This window comes from Orbicella faveolata, unplaced genomic scaffold (genome assembly GCF_042242905.1).
Source record: "Orbicella faveolata isolate gen_17 unplaced genomic scaffold, um_ofav_v1 contig_1, whole genome shotgun sequence".
NCBI lineage: Eukaryota > Metazoa > Cnidaria > Anthozoa > Scleractinia > Merulinidae > Orbicella > Orbicella faveolata.
This window is the reverse complement of record NW_028301536.1, coordinates 4,242,501-4,261,677: the sequence shown is the minus strand read 5'-3', so window position 1 is coordinate 4,261,677 and position 19,177 is coordinate 4,242,501. Positions and strand designations below refer to the sequence as shown.

At 37.2% G+C, this 19,177-nt stretch overlaps 3 protein-coding genes and 1 long non-coding RNA gene across 4 annotated transcripts in view; 1 reads left to right on the top strand and 3 right to left on the bottom strand.

Moving 5' to 3' along the window:
• Positions 1-2,307: 2,307 nt before the first annotated feature.
• LOC110062000 (carbohydrate sulfotransferase 11-like) lies at positions 2,308-12,436 on the bottom strand. The gene is made up of 4 exons (XM_020768875.2): positions 11,111-12,436; positions 8,843-8,913; positions 5,951-8,342; positions 2,308-3,928 (listed from the first exon to the last, which is right to left on the bottom strand). Exons 1-3 carry the CDS (start codon positions 11,238-11,240, stop codon positions 7,515-7,517), a joined length of 1,029 nt encoding a protein of 342 aa, XP_020624534.2. The 5' UTR covers positions 11,241-12,436; the 3' UTR covers positions 2,308-3,928; positions 5,951-7,514.
• LOC110061972 (potassium channel subfamily K member 9-like) lies at positions 3,357-6,185 on the bottom strand. Its single transcript, XM_020768843.2, has 2 exons — positions 5,951-6,185; positions 3,357-3,928 (listed from the first exon to the last, which is right to left on the bottom strand). Exons 1-2 carry the CDS (start codon positions 6,183-6,185, stop codon positions 3,357-3,359), a joined length of 807 nt encoding a protein of 268 aa, XP_020624502.2.
• The window catches only part of LOC149117771 (small cysteine-rich protein 1-like), a 21,829-nt gene continuing 6,508 nt past the window's right edge, over positions 3,857-19,177 (top strand). Inside the window, exon 1 of the mRNA XM_089285918.1 lies at positions 3,857-3,898. The gene's annotated coding sequence lies outside the window, so the exon portion shown is untranslated. The remainder of the gene's footprint in view (positions 3,899-19,177) is intronic.
• Positions 15,819-17,667, bottom strand: LOC149117772 (uncharacterized). The gene is made up of 2 exons (XR_016206240.1): positions 17,592-17,667; positions 15,819-16,196 (listed from the first exon to the last, which is right to left on the bottom strand). It is a non-coding gene; the product is annotated as an uncharacterized LOC149117772 (long non-coding RNA).

The window sequence follows — 19,177 nt, the reverse complement described above, 5'->3', positions numbered from 1 at the left end:
ATAAATGTGGTTTAACTGACATTTTAAAAGCATTTTCCTAAAGTCGTTTCGTCGGTCCTTGAAAGTTTCTGGTTTCTTCGCTGAATGACTTGGAAACAGGAAATAGTTCTCAGGTAAAATTCAATCTATTCATCTATTCACTAGGCAATTAACACGACACTTGTCAGTCTTTGTGCCTCTAATCTTTTTAAAAATACTGTCGCCAGAGTCAATCTCATATATTTGTATTTTCTTTCCGGGCTTTTGAGCCATTACATGGAAATGAGCATGATTTCCTTGTTTCTAAATTCTATTTTTGTTTCGATTCCAAGTTATCAACTTGAATAACGCGAAAGATTTCAGTTCGTTGTTCGAGGGCCAAAGAAGATTGAAAATATTGAATTATTTCTGCTGCCCACGAAAGTCCGTTAATTAGTAAATTCGGCGCAATTACTCTCTTCTACGTTTAGAAATGAAACTTATTTGCCTTTCTAGAAACACCCACCATGTTTATTTTTAAACAGTTGCAAATGCAATATTTTTTTATCAGCCGACTCGCGAAATTTATTTTTAACGTGGCACATAATAAAAATGTTGCATAAACGGACATATATATGGACAGTTTTTACTTTTTCGACTTTTGTACGCTCAATATATTTGCAAAGTGACGCCAATATAATGAGATTGTTTTCAAACTGGTCACAATGCGGCATGTTTATTTATTTTATAATTTCATTTATTTATATATTTATTTGTTGTTTATTTATTATTTAGCATCTTATAAACCGACGTATGCAGTATATTTATGAATAAGGGACAAACACATTTTTTTAAAATCAATTTTTTTGTTGATGTATTATTCATATATTAATCTGTTATTAGTTTTTCCACTGAATTTTTGAATTGGCGTGCACAGATTGTTTTTAAAGTGGTCATACAGTCGAAGTCTTCATGAGATCTTTACCATGGAATAAACAATCCCTCTAAATGAAATAAAAATACTCTGAGTCACCTGCTACCATGGTTACAGGGATGGGGGAGGGGGTAAGGGGACGACCTACGTTCAGATATTGGGATGTGGCCTTAGATTTGAAAGGTTGATCTTGTTTAAGACGAAGAAACCTTAGAATAGCTACCCCCACCCTCTATTCTGAGGTTCTGTTTAAGATTAAAGATTGGATGGATGGAAGTGGAGGATATTGACAACCCTGCAACTACGATTATTTCAGACCGTGTTAAGGACATACTCACTTGACATCCTGTTCGGGGCAAAAAGGCCAAGAGCATACCCCGAGGGGCGACTCGTCCCCATATAAGGCGGGAGCGAGCCATCCTCTGAAGTTACTATCGACAAAAAGGTCAACTGTTTAGCTACACATTAACTGTTTGATTTGGGACTAAATAAGTACATATTAAATTAAACTAAAAGTTATCTTTTTAATTTGCAAGCGAACACACACAGTTTTAGTTTTCTGAGCTAATACACCAGGCTTGGTTACGAGGTGATTTTATATATTTATATATTCTCTATATGGGTGAAACATTGTCTTGTTTTGAGTGAGTGACTGAGTGAGTGAGTGAGTGAGCGAGCGAGCGCTATCTTCACCACTCCATGGAGACGATCAAACACGATTTTAAATTATGCAGAGCTGCTAGTATAGCAGAAACGTCAGCACTGCTGGCTAAGCCAGTTTGTTTATCTCATCAATAATATATGTGGTGTAGATTAATCTAGTTCCGCAAAAAATGACGGATTTTATCTATAAAAACCTCTGTAAAATTGACTTGTCAACAGTGACATTTCGTTTTATTCCTTCTAATATGATGACACCTTTGATAACTTTGGCGGTATTCTTTCCTAACACCTTAATATCTTATTACTTTACTAAGTATAATTATATGCTTGTAAAAGTGGTTTTATGGGTAACCTTTAGCTCAAAACGACTTTCGCACGCAGAGAGATTTGCCAGTGAAGGTTAAATTTAAAACCCAACCATAGCATACTACAAGCTTAGAAAATTTGCAATGACTCAATGTAAAATAAAGATGGCAGTATCCTTAAAACTTTATTTTCCTTTCTGCTATAATAATGAAGGGATGTATCTTTCTAAATCAGAGAACAGGAAGCCAAATATCTCATTAGACATTCGTACGCTTAAAATACCAAGATGTCATTAAAGATATTGAATAGATGGAAATACATGAAAAGATTTTCAACTCGTGAGAGCTAAGTATATATAAATTGTATTTGTATTTCATGGAAAACTTGATTGAGAAAGCACTCCGACCTAAAGAGACCATTCATTCTTTCACAGATCAAGATTAATATACATGTAATCAACACCACTTTTATTATAAAAATAGTTATTTATCAATGTAGAAAGTTCATTATTGTCGCCAAGAGTGGAATTTAATTTTAATGGAAAGGCTCAGAAATCGACCTTCGCCTCTGCAACAAAGGTTAGCTGTCAAGACCAAACTATATTCACATGCAAGTTAACCGGAGGTTCAAGATACGTGTTAAAACTTCAACACACGTCTCGACAGATACCTTTTAGTGCAGTAGACACGCGATTCAGAGGTCTGGGTCAAGCCCAACCAAACTTCAAAGTTCCTTTTAAAAAGCATTTCCAGCTCGCAGATAATCCAAGAAGAAACGCTGTTATATCTAATCTAGTAACCCATCTAGCGTTAAATTTTCTCATTTGCATTACAATATTATCCAAGATGTGTGCGAGGCAATTTCGAGAAATTAATTTTGTAGTTTCTATCCGAAATTGCCTCGCATCCACGTCGGATTACATTATAATGCAAATGAGAAGAACTAACCGATAAAAGGGTTGTTGAACGAACCTAGGTTAATTAAGTATGCATGCAAAATAAAGTAGAAATCTGTGAAACATAGTTTTCTCAAACTAGGACAAAGTAAAATTTTAACTATTTGAAAAAGAGTTCAAAATCCGTCTACAAAATTTTGTGTTATCTCGCATAGATAACAATAAAAAGTGTCATTAAAACTACCATTTAAAAATCTCCCCTTACGCACTCGGTCGTTCATTTTGGCTTTTTATTCATTTATTTTTATTACTCAAACAGTAAAAGTAATTACAGAGAGGCCAAAAACATCCTAAACAATTATCTTAGTAATGATGTCTAGGTTTTGCAAACTGGATTTTGGTCGACGGCTGTCCCTTTCATGTTCTTCTGGTTATTTTTCCTTGCGACTTCTCCTGGTTATCCGCTCCGGGGAATCTTCTTGCTTTATGCTTCCGGGGATTTGTCTCCTGCAAAATCTACCGCTTACTCAGTGGTATGTTCTTTTGCTATGATTCCTCGGCTGTACCCTCTTACTGAAACACTTTTTTATATTGTCGATATCATTTTGTGTTCCTGTTTATTTCTTCTTCTTCGTCGATTGTATCTTCTTCGTCATCACTCTCGCTGTTATACAGCGAGTGGAACCCAAAGATAGTTTTATCCTCCATTATTTTTCGTATTGATAACAACACACTTGTGTTGACAGCGAGTCCGAACGAAAACAACAAAAAGCAAAACAACACAAACAAAGATATTGAAAAGGAAGACCGCTCCACATCTTTGGGATTGAAATTCGGATGCATTGGAACATAATCGCCAAATCCTATTGTAGTTACACTTATAAAAGCAAAATACATCCCTTCAAAAAATGTCCAGTTTTCTGCAAACATTCCTACCAAAGCTATGACCATCATTACGAAAAACGCTAACAGTGTAGCAACCAGCAGACAAAACAGGTTATACAGCTTAGTTTCCGGTTTGCATTCCCTGTTTTGTAGCGATAATCCAATGTACTCCACGATTTTTCTTCCCAGTGACGTCAGCATTAGCCACGTGACCGGTATGCCAAATAAGGCGTAAACCATACAGAACAGGCGACCAGGTAAGGTTCTAGGGGCAAAGTGTCCATAACCTGTTGAGAGGGGACAATTAAAATTAGTCATATATAGCGAAAAAAAGGCTTCAAATTTATAGAATAATTTTGAGCACTTGCAAAATGGGGGTAAGGCCTCTTAATTTGGTGAGTTACAAGAAGATATTCGGCGCCATTTTGAAAGGCAAATGCTAAACCGTCGCCGGGGAAACTTTCAAACGCTGGCAATATTGAACAACGGCAACGCTTTACAGTTTGTCAGGCTAGATTCCTGAGTTCTCAACCAACCATTTACGTCTTGTTACTCAATACATTTACAGCTGTTACATTTCGTACTTCGTCTGATAGGCCCCATCCTCACTACGCCTGGAGAAATTTGAAAACGGTAGCTTTATTTCTACGGTTAGACCTACATTCCAATCCGTCACGGAAACTGAGCTTTTCGAAAACGCTCTTCAAGCCTGAGGAGTTTCGAAACGCCGGCTTCATTAGCGTTTTGGTTTGGGCGGAAAACATTTTGAAAAAGGGGATTTTCGAAAACGAGGACATCAAGATAATCATGGAACTTCCCTGCTCGAATTTTCCTCAAAGACGTATCGCAAAATGACAGGTGATTGTTGCGTTTTCAAATTTCTCCGGCGTAGTGTGGAAGGAAAACATTTGATGCGTTTCCGGAGTGAAACCCCCGTTTTAAAATTTCTCCGGTGTATTGTGGACAGGATCTCAAAGTGAACACCTTTCATTCAGATTTGCCACCCAATCATAGCACGCACTGTTGCTAAAATAAGACAAATGTTTTAGAGGCTAGGCGTGAATGTCCTAACGTGTTGCGTCTAAACGAGACATGCACTATTAAACTTTATCGTTCAATTGGTCAACTCCATTGCTGAATTTACGGTAAACAATTTCTCTTAGAATCCAAAAATCCTTAACGATTTTAAAAGAAACTGAAAGGCAAGCTTATTTATGATAAATTATATTGTATTTTATGTAAATATATGGCTGGCTGGTCGAAATGTTTCTCAATTGAGAGTTGGATGTCTTTTGATTACAGAGGCAAGAGTTTAATTAAAAGTCAGGTGTACACACGACCTGTCATAAAATTACCATCGCAGAGTTGAAGTAAGCCTCGAGGAAACAGATTAAAAATTCTTGAAGACAGAAAACAGTCACTACAGAGCTCAACCGTTTAAGTAAAAATCATCAGAAAAAGAGTTATAAAGAAAAAGTCGATCTCTTGTCTCAGGAATGTCAAGTTTTTAAGAGGAAGCTTAGGATAATTAGCGCTGAAAGTTTTTAAATAAATTTATATTTAAACAACGCACCTGCCATTCTACACGCAATCGGTTTTGTCACCATGCGAACGATAATTTATGTCTTTATTGTGTTTATTTACATTTCGTTGACTGTCGAACGGCTTTTACTACACCAAATGCCACGTGCTCGATTTATGTCTTGAATGAATTTGTAAAAACCATAAGCGAAGCAGCATATTTTATTATACTTTTTTTTTAAAAAAGCATTTGCTTGTTTAATTCTAAATCGAATTTCACTGCGTTTGTTGAGTTATATTCCCAAAGTTCTAAATCTTATAACTGTGTTTAAGATGTTATTCATGGTGAAAGAAATATTTATTCAAATACATACGTCGAAATAAATAATCATTTCATAAAAGGCAAACGATTAACAAAATATATCCTTCGTTTTCTTCGATTATTTAACTGAGCAAGAAGGTGAATATATGGGCATTCCGTAAAACACAACATTGAACATAATATGTCCCCTCAGAGAAACAATTGGCAAAGTTTTGTAACCGTTGGGTTTTACCGGCGTTTGGAGTTTTAGTATACCAAACGGCTAAATTGTTGTGGGTGGTCACCAAAAATGAATAAAAATGAAACCGAAAATATTTTTGTCTTCATACCGAAAGAAATATGAAAGATTTTTCTTATTTATGTGTCTGTAAAGAATTTTGATTATATTCATTCGTTAACGTCGGGGAGAAGTACAAATTCTAAAATCAAAAAACAAAAAAAAATTACAATGTTTTAAGCGACTCACCAATTGTCGTAATTACAGTTCCAGAGAAAAATAAGGATCCTGTGAAAGTCCACTTCTCCAGCCACCCACTCGTATATCCCCAACTTTCAGCCTCGGTTATGATTGCGACGAATTCGTTCATCACATCGTGGCTTATGTTATACTTAATCAACATGTGATCAACGGCCTGTTTTGCCCTCAGCATACCGAGTTGCTCATTGTGTGACTCGAGTTGTCTAAAAACCAACATCCCCATGGCAAGATAAAGTACAAAAAATGTTCCACGGACAAGCAAGCGTTTTGTTTCCTTTTTCATAATCAGTTTTTGGAGTTGGAAATTAAAGGCTCCTTGACAGTAAAAGAGCCGTGATCGCGGGAACCGGTTGGTGTAATGTTGTTGTCCGTTTGAATGGCGCGCAAATCTTTTGTTGCGATCTCACATCATAAATATCCAATCGTCAAAGGTTTCACAACCTCTTAAAATCATACTTGCTCGATGAATATTCATTAAGCAGATTTGTAATTAATACGGTTAAAGCGTCCGAACAAAACTAATCCTTTCTAAAGGGTTTTAAAAAATGTCTTGCGTGAGCGCTTTGTACTATGATTAAGTTTGAAATTTAACTGCAACGCCACGAAACATTGCAATTTTTTTAACATCTATGAAACGTGAACGAAGTGTCTTAGAAAATCTTCTTTTGTTTGAATTCTTATTTCCTTTTTAGCAAAACTTTGAATAAAGGGTTATCAGTTAATTATGTAGATCGTCAAATGTATTTCTAAAGCTATTAAAAAGCACTTCATTATTGCTAAAATACGCCAATCGTTCATTTTTGTTTCGTAAAATAACATTAAATTTCCTCTAAAAGACTGTGAATGATATTCATTATTCCAAAAAGCTTTTTAAAACCAACATATCTTGTTACAAGGCACCGTTTTTCAACAATTTTCACGATTTATATATCACATCACGACATTTAATTTTGAGTCCTATAAATCATATCAAGAGAAAACATTTCTTTAAGATTCAAAATTCAAGAATATTCAAATCGAAGTGATTAAACTATTTATAAGCGAACAAATCTTTATCATTGAAAAATATCATAAACCATATGCTGTTTAATGTTATTTAAGAATTTTTACTACTTTCCTTGAATAAATGTCGTAATTGGAGAAACTTGCAGTGGGCAACATGAACCATCGATTATTTTAAAAGCTAAATGCGTTACTCCTTATTTTTACTTGAACTGAAGAGACGTTGTAATTTTGTCAGCTTGGCCTCGAGTTATGTTAAAAATCCTTCCTCGTAACACACAGGTGCTGCTTCAATGCTGTATTAAAAGGTGTTTACTGAAAGAAAAACTCCGCCTACGTGTTGATCTTTTAAAACGCCAACTCTGCCCTTGTTTGGCCACTTTGGGGCACTTCACCTGAATTGGAAACAGTTTTTTCAAAAAAACAACGCTGATAAACACACGATCCTTTGAAATTTTTACATCAGATAAACACAGTTGCGTCCGATTCAAGATGATGCGCTGCCCCCGACATGGTACTGCATTCATTTAATGATTTCCATGACAAAATTTCAAACCCAGTCCTTAAAGAGCTTTTTGATGGAGTCTGGGTACTTGAAACCAAACATTTCGAAGTCTACGCGGTAAATCTCAGCAAGTCTGATGATACGGTCGAGAGGAATCTGAGAATAGTGAGTCTCCAGACGTTTTGGAGTCCCTGATTTAAATGGAGGAAATTCTACTTCCTTGTCCAAGCCCAGTCTTTTTAAAATGTAATCTGCATCTTCTTTGATGGTTTCAAAGTAACCCACGTAGTCATAATTAATAGCACAAGGATAGCAAGTTTGGTGTGATGGTCGCCAATGCATGTCCCATGTGGACGGATCGGACAGCCGATCAACGTAAGAAGTGAACTCATCAAATGTAGGTCTCTCACCAGAACTCTTTCCCATGGAATCACCGCGAACTTCACGAACAATTTTCTTCCCCATTTCTTCATACAAAGAAGTCGTTTTTCCCGCAAATTTATCCCTGTAAGCCGACAACAGCCTTTCAAAAGGCTCCCGTACGAAGAAGAACGTTTGGTAAGAATCCAGCATACGTTGTCTCTGGTCCGATGGATAGCTATTCAAAAATTTAAAGATGGTGTAATCAAACAATGAGATGTCATGATTTGGTGTCACCGGGTGTGTTGCGAGGATGTTAAGTAGCAGATCTTTCCATTGACTTGATCCAGTTTTTGGTACATAGCATATGATGAATTTGTGCTTCTCGCTGACAACAAAGTTGAAAAGGTTTCGATTTGGAAGTTCGTGGAAGATGTTCTTGTTGTTTCGAGAATCGTTGCAGTACTTGCGTATTCGGTGAAGTCGATCATGTTGCCGCTTTTCGTGATCAATCTGTAAAAAAACCAACGTTATTAAAGGGGCTCAGTCACAATATGTTGAGTTATTTTGGCTACGTACAAACTGACCTTAAAATTGAAGGAAAATTGAAAAGAGTACGTAGTTTTCTAAGATAGGAAAAAAAGCAAAGAGATCATAATAAACCATATAAGGGAACAAGGACGTTTAAATAAAGATAGAGAAGATCAACACGGATAACAAAAGGTGAATTTGTAAAATTTAGGCTAAACTTTTAAGATGTGCAAACGTGACGTAGCCCCCTCAAGAAGAACTAAAAGAAGATCAAAAAAATAAAAATGTTAAACCCCTCCTTTGCGGACGGTGGTCCTTTTAACTGAGCTTTCTCGCTGAATTCACACCAACACCAATGAAGGCTACATCTTTCCCATTTGATTGTTTGGACTGGTGGAGACCCAACAATTCGGTAGTCGCAGTTTTGAAATCTGTGATGTTAATATATGCGCAATTATGTAGGTTTTAGCCGGAGTACTTACTCGCGGTTGATGGTGTCCCTCGTGAACCGTTGAAATAATTATTGTTTGGTCGGAAGTTTTGTCTTGAAGATCTGAAAACAAAGATCAGTGAAATTAGCCATGGTCTTAGTGAGGCAGCGTCCACGTTAGGCCAGAGAAATTTGAAAACGCCGCTTTATTTCTACGGTAAGGCCTACCGTCTGTATATTAATCTGTCAAGAAAACGGAGCTTTTCGGAAACTCTCTTCACACCGGACGAATTTGAAAACGCTGGCTTTTCGTTTTAGTGTGGACGGAAAACAATTTGAACGCGTAGCTTTTTGTAAACGTGGGTGCCACGATAATCATGTGATTTCCCTTTCTGAGTTTTCTTCAAACACAAATCCAAAATGACCGGTGATTCTTGCGTTTTTAAATTCCTCTGGCGTAGTGTGGAAAAGGTTTGAAAAACACCGAGAAAACTCCATGAGGAGTGCAAGTGTATGGTAATTGCGCAGGACTTGTGGTGAAAAGTGAAAGAGTGAAGTTTCTTTAACAAACAAGAAGCAGAAAAATCGCTTGCAGATTATGTTTTATGCAGCAAAGAAACTGACCCAGACTCCTCCTTTCAAACTCCATTTCTTTTCATGCTAGCGCTAGCAGACCGGATCAAGTATAAGTTCTCCTAAGGTTTCACATGAATGGCTCGATACCATTTTAGGGAACAATAAAACAAACAGCAGAAACAATGTCCCTAAAACATTAACAACTTACGCTGCCAAACTGACTAAACTACCTAGGGTAGAATCGCCTATATTATCGACAGTGCTGTTTTTAATTTGAATACAAACGGTATGTATAATAAAATAAATAAAACAATAAATTAAAATGATTGCTAACGTGACTTTAATTCCGATTCTGCTTTTCAACCGATGAAACTTTCTAAGGTTTGGGTAAAAGAAAGTAAAGGTACACATGCATTAGCTATTTTGATCAAAACAGTCAAACATTTATCAAGGAAGGCACATGATAAACCTTAAAAATAACTAAAACAGAGGAAAAGGAAGATTTCTCGGGCCAACTGTCTCCCTCGTGATCGCATCTTAAAAGAGCTTACGTCACGGATGGCACATCTTGAAAAGTTTAACCTAAATTTTTCAAGTTGTTCGTTTGTAATCCGAGTTTATCTTCACCATCCTTAAGCATCCTTGTTCTTTTATGGTTCATTGTCGTCTCTTTGGTGTTTTTCTATCTTAATAAACTACTTTTTTCAGGTTTCCTTCAATTCAATGGTAATTTTATGCGTGGCCAAAATAACTAAAAAAACCGTGACTGATATAATGTTTAAATCACTTCCGGTCCGGTGACTAAACAGTTTTACTGATCCTCTGTAAACAAGCCATATGCATATTAACACCAAACGGCCAAAGATTTAATGTTCCGAATTATGAAAAGTGAGCATTGATTCTACTTTGCCGTGGAATTGTTGTTGTTGTTGTTGTCGTTGTTGTTATTGTTGTGTTCCTGAAACGTAATATTCTGATATTAACGGATCTATGCTTCAATATATTGTGTCGGAATTTTCCGACGCACATAATCAACTTTCAAATTGAGGAAGAAAAACTCTAAATGATGGTTCATTAGGGCGGAAAGCAATGTCGTGATAATAATGTATTAAAAAGTAACAAAGATGACGAGACAGATTTGGAACAACGATCGTAAAAACAGATTAGTTTCTTAGGTTGCACCATTCTTGTCGATTCTTGTCTTGAGAACTCAATACAGCTTTGAATAGCTTTCACCAGCTTTATATCCCAGCAAAAAAACATGAAAGGGTATCCAAAGTCAACAGAAATTATTGCCTGATGGAAAAGAGACTTAATTTTCACTGATGCCTACTGAGTTTTCGCCATTCTTGACATGAGTGTTTTTAGAAGTCAATGCAACTCTAAATTGCTCTAAGCCGGGTTAGAAGTTAAATTTAGGTCAACAAAACCTCTTTCAAAGTGAAAGTGAAGAATGATCCTCGCAGTGAATTTTCCAATTTAAGCAATTGGAAAGAAGAAGCCTGAAAAAAATCAGGCCTTCAACGGGATTCGAACCCGTGACCTCCGCGATACCGGTGCAATGCTCTACCAACTGAGCCATGAAGCCACACATTGGGAGCGAGGTCAATTAATCGAGTTCATATATAAAACCTCTTTCACTGCTCTAATCACGGAATCTCTCTCTAAAGTTAACTCCTACAAATGTCACCTCAGTTAAAATACTCAATGTTTTTCCAAGTCTCTCAGAGTGCAACAGGCTTACCTTGCTCAGAAAATTTCTTCAGTAACAGTATTCCAATCACCAAGGAAATCACATAGATGACCGCAAACCTAACGGGCTTCCTTTTGGCCACGTTGTAAAAACCTCGCTTAAATCTTGAAGGCGTTGGCATAATGTCTAGAAATCAAGCGAAGGCATCCTCCTGAATGAGAAAAATGGATCATGTGTTGTAAATTTGAGAAGACGCTATACGGTTGCGATACTGCTCCACTGAATCGGGTATTAAATAAATCCCATGACGAAAGCTGAAAGTCCCTGACCCAGTATCGACAAGAGACGAAATCTTCGCGAGCCGTTACAACTTACACCAACAGTACACGAATCAGTGTGGAGTTTGCTAAAATTCGCCGGGTTTTCAGAAGTACGTGTACCTGCTAATTAAATCATTCATGCTTTTTACATTGATGATACAGGTACTCAGTTATACTTAATTAATTTGAATTCCTAGCTAACATAACTTCACGTTGGCTAGATATTTTAAACCGACAGTCAATATCTTATTGCGAAACACGAGAGCTTCACACGGTTTCACTATAATTAGCTGAAGAGAGAGGTAGAACAAAGAATGATAACCAACTGTGTAGGATTAATGGACACAAATGCCACGGATATTTGAAACTAAACCGTTAAATCTAAGAATTGAAATCTCTCGAGGAAAGGTGGGGTTGAAAATCCGTCACACTTAGGCTCCGTCCACACGTATCCGGATATTTTTGAATCCGCAACCCTTTCTTTCCGGATATTCGGCAGCGAATCCGGATATTTTTTAATCCGCTCTCCGATCCAGAGTGGAAAAAAAAAAAAATCCGCAACGAATCCCATAACGTGTGGACGGTGAATTTGGATATTTTTGAATCCAATGACGTTGCAAAATCGTGTCCAGTCTGTTACCGAGAAATAAACCAATATGGCGCACAACGTGTAGGCCTAGTTTCAATTCTCTAGAGTGAATCCGGATACCATTGGATGCGTGTGGACAGGCGAATTCGATTTGAATACGCTACGCGTGGACGGGGAAAGTTTTTGAATCCGGGAAGAGAAAGTGGCGGATTCAAAAATGTCTAGATACGTGTGGACAGGGCCTTAAAGTAAAGACAAACTACCTAAATGGACAGTGCGCAGGCGGTGACAGTCAATGGGCGTGACAAATAGCTCACCCTCCCCTTCCCCCAAACAGAACATAATCCTAGCAGTTATCCAATCTCATTCCTCTGAATAATGGAGAACTCATAAACGCAGATTTCTTAAAACACACACATACAGGAAAGACCTCAGAAGCTGGAGCCATTTTCAGTGGCCACACACAAAATAAACCATGGCATAAGGCCTGAGACTAACAAAATGAAAGGACTGAACAGCTCCGTTCAGTTCCAGTTGGAACAAGAAATACGGTTTGGTTCTAAATTTTGGGGGAAAAGTTAAACAATCTGTTAAGAAGTTTTCTTAAAAAGTATAACATCATACTCAAACAAATGCAAAAACTGATGACACGGGCACAAATCACGGATAGTTATCAATGGGGATGACTAATAAATATGTATATCTTCTCTGACTTTTATTGTTTTCTGCACCTTAAAGAGAGTAAAACTGAGTGTCTTATTCTCTAAATTTTTCTTTCTCAAGTTACAAAGTCGATATATAATTATTTGATCATAAAGTCCTGCAGAGATAACCGCTCAGTAAGTGCCCGAGAGAGTGAGCACCTTTCTTCATGTACGACGTGTTCATTCAAAACACTATTAGCCCACATAGTTTGTTATGATCTGTTTATTGTCGAACTGCAGCGAATAGCGTCCATATAACAGTACAAATATACAGCGATATTGTACAGTTTTTTGTACAGTAGAAAAACTGTTTGCCGAACAGGTCGGCGCGCGCACGCAAAACTGTCACACTCTCCCTCTTTCACTGATAAATTTAACGACTACTGCAGTTGGATAATAAATCTGTTATTAGATGTTTTAATGTGTAGTGTCGCTTTATATTTTTCCTCGCTGTTTATATTTTGACTCACCCTAAGGGCTCGTCAAAATACGGTAGAACTCGTAAACATATACTGCGATATTACCCACCAAAACATCTAATAAGATATATACTTCTTGAACTTGAACAGAATAAATTTATAGAGCGCTCGACTCTGAGAGGAGCAGTGTAGATAATAAACAATGGTATCAAGACTTCAATTCATCGTTTTATTGCGACAACGCTGTTTCGTATGGTCAAAGGATGACCACACTCATCAGGCAATATCAACGAATGACCGTTAAATTTCACAAACTGGCAATTAAAAGCTAACTTTAGGTTGCTATGAGATAGAAAAACAGTTGCTATGATATGGAAAAACAGATGCTATATAACATTGAAAAACTGGCAATAAAAAAAATAATAATAATAAAATAAAGAAAAATAATAATAATAAAATAAAAAAATAAAATAAAAATAATAATAATAAAAAGTAAAATAAGAATAAAAAAAATGAAGCAGTTGCTATGGGATTTAAAATCTGAAATCTCGTGTTGCTAAAAGATTGCGTTACTTGCTCACAAAGTTTTTGAGTAGGTATCTGTTTCTGTGGGGGCACGCATTTGCTAGTTCGTTTCGCTTGTTCAAAGTACACAAACTCTTCTTACAGATGATCACGAATTTTTCAAAAAGACATAAATTACATTTGTTAGTAATGTTGCTATAAGGTCTGCACTGCTTAATGATTCTCCACTTGGTGGTAAAAGGTTTGTTGTTGTCTTTGAGTGTCCAAATATGTTTAGATAGCTCAGTTTCGTTTCTCTTGTTTTGGTGTCGAAAGGATGCTGTGTGATTCCTGTAGCGCTCTTTAAAATTTGTGGCGACGCCCACGTATGATTCTGATGACGTTTGTGTTGTGATTGTGGCTTGGTAAACTACATTTTGCGTGAGGCATTTTCCGTCCAGCGGGCATTGATCCTTTTTTCTGCAGTTGCATTCTTTGGCGTTTGTTTGTGTTTGCGACTGGTGGTAATCTGATAGTAGTGCTTTGTTGTGTGACGAGATGTTACTCTTCATGTTAGGCATGCAGGAATAGCTGAGCTTCAGTGTGTGCTTGTTGAAGATCTTGTGTAGGGGGTGTCCGTTAGGGAAGCATCTGTCAATGATGTTTAGGAACTTCCTTCCCAGGTTAGTTTTCACGTTAGCATTCCATGGGGGGTTGTACCATACGATTTTTCTTTGGCGATTTCTGTTGCGCTTTGGCTGTGGTTTATACGTGAGCTTGTGATTGTAGCCGCTCTCGTCAAGCGCTTTCTGGTACGGCGAAATCGCTTCGTCGAAAACTTTCTGGCTAGATGAGATGCTGGTCAGTCGTTTGTTGATGTTTTCTGGAATGTTCTTCAGTAGTGCGGGTGGGTGATTACTTTGTCGGTGAACGTAGAGGATTTTGTTGTTGGGTTTCATGAAGGGTTTGTAAGATCCACTTGTAAGGTCTAGGGTTACGTCTAGGAAGTTTATGGTTTTTTTGTTTGCTTCGATGGTGATTTTGAGGCCATTTGACTTGAAAATTTCACTGACTTCTTGTTTCGTTTTCTCGATTTGTTTAGGTGTTGCTTTGCACACTGCCAGACCATCGTCACGGTAGAGACCAACTTGGCCTTTAAGTTTCGGTGTGATGAGGGACAACATGTAGGTGCCGACGAGTTCGCATGTCTCGGCTCCATCATATGAGCCCATCGTCACGTCAAATAAGTTGCTGGTGTTTTTCTTTTCCCATGCCGTGTTCTGGTGATACAACAGTGATTTTTTCGCGTGTGTGATGATGTGGCGGTCTTGCGGAGTGATGTGCGTGAATTGGGATGCATAGTCAAGTGCCTTTTTCAGAAGCTGCTCGGAAATGGATGGGTAGAAGTCACATACAACCTGGGTAAGATGGGTAGAAGTCACATACTTCCTGGGAAGGAAGTTCCTAAACATCATTGACAGATGCTTCCCTAACGGACACCCCCTACACAAGATCTTCAACAAGCACACACTGAAGCTCAGCTATTCCTGCATGCCTAACATGAAGAGTAACATCTCGTCACACAACAAAGCACTACTATCAGATTACCACCAGTCGCAAACACAAACAAACGCCAAAGAATGCAACTGCAGAAAAAAGGATCAATGCCCGCTGGACGGAAAATGCCTCACGCAAAATGTAGTTTACCAAGCCACAATCACAACACAAACGTCATCAGAATCATACGTGGGCGTCGCCACAAATTTTAAAGAGCGCTACAGGAATCACACAGCATCCTTTCGACACCAAAACAAGAGAAACGAAACTGAGCCATCCAAACATATTTGGACACTCAAAGACAACAACAAACCTTTTACCATCAAGTGGAGAATCATTAAGCAGTGCAGACCTTATAGCAACATTACTAACAAATGTAATTTATGTCTTTTTGAAAAATTCGTGATCATCTGTAAGAAGAGTTTGTGTACTTTGAACAAGCGAAACGAACTAGCAAATGCGTGCCCCCACAGAAACAGATACCTACTCAAAAACTTTGTGAGCAAGTAACGCAATCTTTTAGCAACACGAGATTTCAGATTTTAAATCCCATAGCAACTGCTTTATTTTTTATTCTTATTTTACTTTTTATTATTATTATTATTTTATTTTTTATTTTATTATTATTATTTTTTTTATTTTATTATTATTTTTTTTTATTGCCAGTTTTTCAATGTTAAATAGCATCTGTTTTTCCATATCATAGCAACTGTTTTTCTATCTCATAACAACCTAAAGTTAGCTTTTAATTGCCAGTTTGTGAAATTTAACGGTCATTCGTTGATATTGCCTGATGAGTGTGGTCATCCTTTGACCATACGAAACAGCGTTGTCGCAATAAAACGATGAATTGAAGTCTCGCTACCATTGTTTATTATTTATAATAAGATATATATATATGCTATTTATCATATCTATTCATTGAATAGCGCCCTTTTATTCCTCGGGTTCTTCAGGCTTGCTCTCTTCTCTTGAATGTTTTAGTTTCTCTGTTAGGATGCCCGGCTTCTTCTTCAAGTCTCCTTTTCTCCACAAGACTATTTCCTGTAAGACACACAAGCCTGCGTAAGAGAAGCCTCATGCACAGCAAACTTTTCTCGACGAGTCCATTTTCAAAAGAAAGTCACCCTAGACGAGGGGAGAAGCCGAACTCTGCACGACACCTTTTTCTACACACGATTATTTTCTTAAAGACAAGCATGCTAACATGCAGATTTAAGAAGAAACTTGCCACAATACAGCTGCTAGAGGCATGTACGTCAGAAATGTTGTATGCCATATACACTCCTGGCCAAAATTCCTATGGACACTTGACAAAATACCAACTGTGCCACATGATTTTGAAGTGACATTAAGTGGGAGATCATTTTCAATTTTCCGAGGCCCTCTCCCCCACAAAACAATGTTGGAATAGTGGGTCAATTTGGATGGATCAACTCAGCATTGTGTTGGGGGTGCAAGGGGGAGGGGGAGGGGAGGTGAGTGAACAGAAAGACCATATATTGGCAAAAGTGCAAGGAGTTTTGGCCAGGATTGTACATGCATGAGTTTCCAGCGGCAATGGAATCTCACCATTTGAATTGGAGGCACCAGGTTAGTAAAATTGTTGTAATTGTAATTGTGTCTGTATATTGCACAAAGATTTCGCGAAAAAAAAAAAAACCCAAAGTGAATAATTTCGTGAGAGTGGTGTTGACTTCGGAGAATACAGTGCGGGCTAGTGAAGAGGTACTTGAAGTGGAGGTAGTAGGAATAAAATTGATGCTCTTGTTAAGTAATGAGATGGTTTCTGATGGTAAAGACGTTGTGGTGGAATTGTGAATTTTGTTAGTCGATGATAGTTTGTCCTTTTCTTTCTTAATTAGTTCAGTACGTTGAAGTTGAAGATCCAGATCCATGAGGTTAGCTACATTAGTAAAGAAGAGATTGAATCTTGAGTTGAAGAGGTTGATGAATATTCTGTAGATTGCGTTAGCCTTGTCGAGTTGTATCCGTAGTCTGTGTCCTTTGTGGTAGTTTTTGAGGAAAGAAATTCTGAGTGAAAAGCACGTTGAGAAAGTTTGATGTCCATGATTCTTTTTTGAAGTGAAGTATTGTGATCTTTAAGAAAGTTGATTTCGTTTTGAATGTTAGATGATAAATGAATTAATGATGATGATGATTTCGTAGAGGTGGAGATGACAGGGTTACGGTCTTTGTAATACTGGGTATGGATATCACATTGGAGTTTATAAATTAAAGCTGAATTCTGTTCCTTTCAGGCAATTAAATTGTTAACTTTAAAAAGTAATCTTTTCTGTTTGGTTGGAAGGAATGATGATTTAAGTTGTCTTCCAATTCCAAGCTCTGGTACATTTGGGCTTGAAACTAAGTGGAATTTTATTCGGTTTTTTTTTGCCCTATTGTTTTTTTCTTGCGTTTGTATTTCTGCTTTCTAACCTTGTTTCGTTCTTTTCTTTTAACGTTCAAGGATGGAGAAGGTAATGATTGGTTAAAATTCAAGAGATCCATAGAGAGACCTGAAAGTGGGCAAGAGTATACACATTAGTAGTATAAAAATAAAAAAAATTAATATAAACTGTAAGGTGGATGGTATGTACACCATGACCATTCAAAGAGTTGACTAGTAACTCAAAGGTGTACCCCTTCTGCAAGGTACACATAGACTCTTTGTTCAAAAATAAACCCTTTAGAGCAGTAGATATAGCTGGCAACCTATGCAGCATTTCAGGTGTAAAATTATGGGATCGCCTAATAAAAGGGTTCCCAAATCTCCACTGAAACAGTGGGTATTATATATCGATTGCAGTGTAACAAGGGAATAACTTCTGTGTTCTTCGCTCGATCTCTCCGCTCGTAGGTACAAGAATACCGTTGAAAGAACACTTCGCTTCCATAACGAAACGACAAAAAGGGCTTTAGCGCTTTCGAAACTTTCGCGTGCTGGATACAATGTTGTTTTGCTTGCCAAATGTCATCAAGATTATTATCACGGTAACTTGAGATGTAACTACACGAAATGCGTTGTACACGTATTTTTAAGTAAGATTTTCAGCAGCATCTTTCCTTAACATCTGGAAAATAACTCGACGATTACTCTTCGTGGAAGATAATTTTGCCAACAGTCTTTGCCGATGCTGCTATTTTAACAACTAAGAGTATAGTCATGCATAGCCTGTAATTTGTTTTAACTAGTTTTAAAAGATAAAAGTTATGTTTCCTTCTTTCAACAGTATGGGTGCAACGAACCTTTTTATGATCAATTTGATTGTCTTAAATTGCGGCGCCGTGATGATGAAATCTACACAATGTCGGCTTTATCTCAACACTCTTTCTCTTTTGGCTTCAAAACAAGAAAGCAGTAGTCTAATGTTTACTTTTTGCTGATGTTTTCATTATAATGTAACTTTTTTTGCGGCGCCTCAAAAACCACTCGAAGAAAAACTCAAGCTAATTTTGATACAAATTTTTGCGATGTGTTATGTTATCACTTGGAGGCCGTGTAGCATAGTATATTGACTACCGGTTTCTTAGCTGTGATATCGACATCTCGTTCCAAGTGAATGACGAAGAATTCAAACTGCCCACGAAACACTTATTTCGATTAAATTAGGTTACTTTGGTGTTTGACAATAAAAAATTGCGACAGAACATTTCTTAAAAGCATTCGAAGATTTAAAAGCTAAAAAGCTGAATTAAAATCGACGACGTTTCGACGTTACCGTAACGTCATTATCAAGTCAAAAAATGTATAAAAGCTAAGATATATAAATACTAAGACGAACAATAAGTGATGAAAATAATTTACAAGCATTTACGGGATTGAAATCATCAAGAATGGAACAAAACTCGAAAATCAAGTCTATAGAAAGTCAACCAATACTGGCTTGCTCTTACATTTTCATAGTCATACTGATAAACACTATAAAGACTCTTTATTAAGGACAATGCTACGTCGCGCTTATGCGCTATCTTCCACAACCGAGGCTTTTAATGAAGAATGCGCCAAATTGCGCTCCATTTTT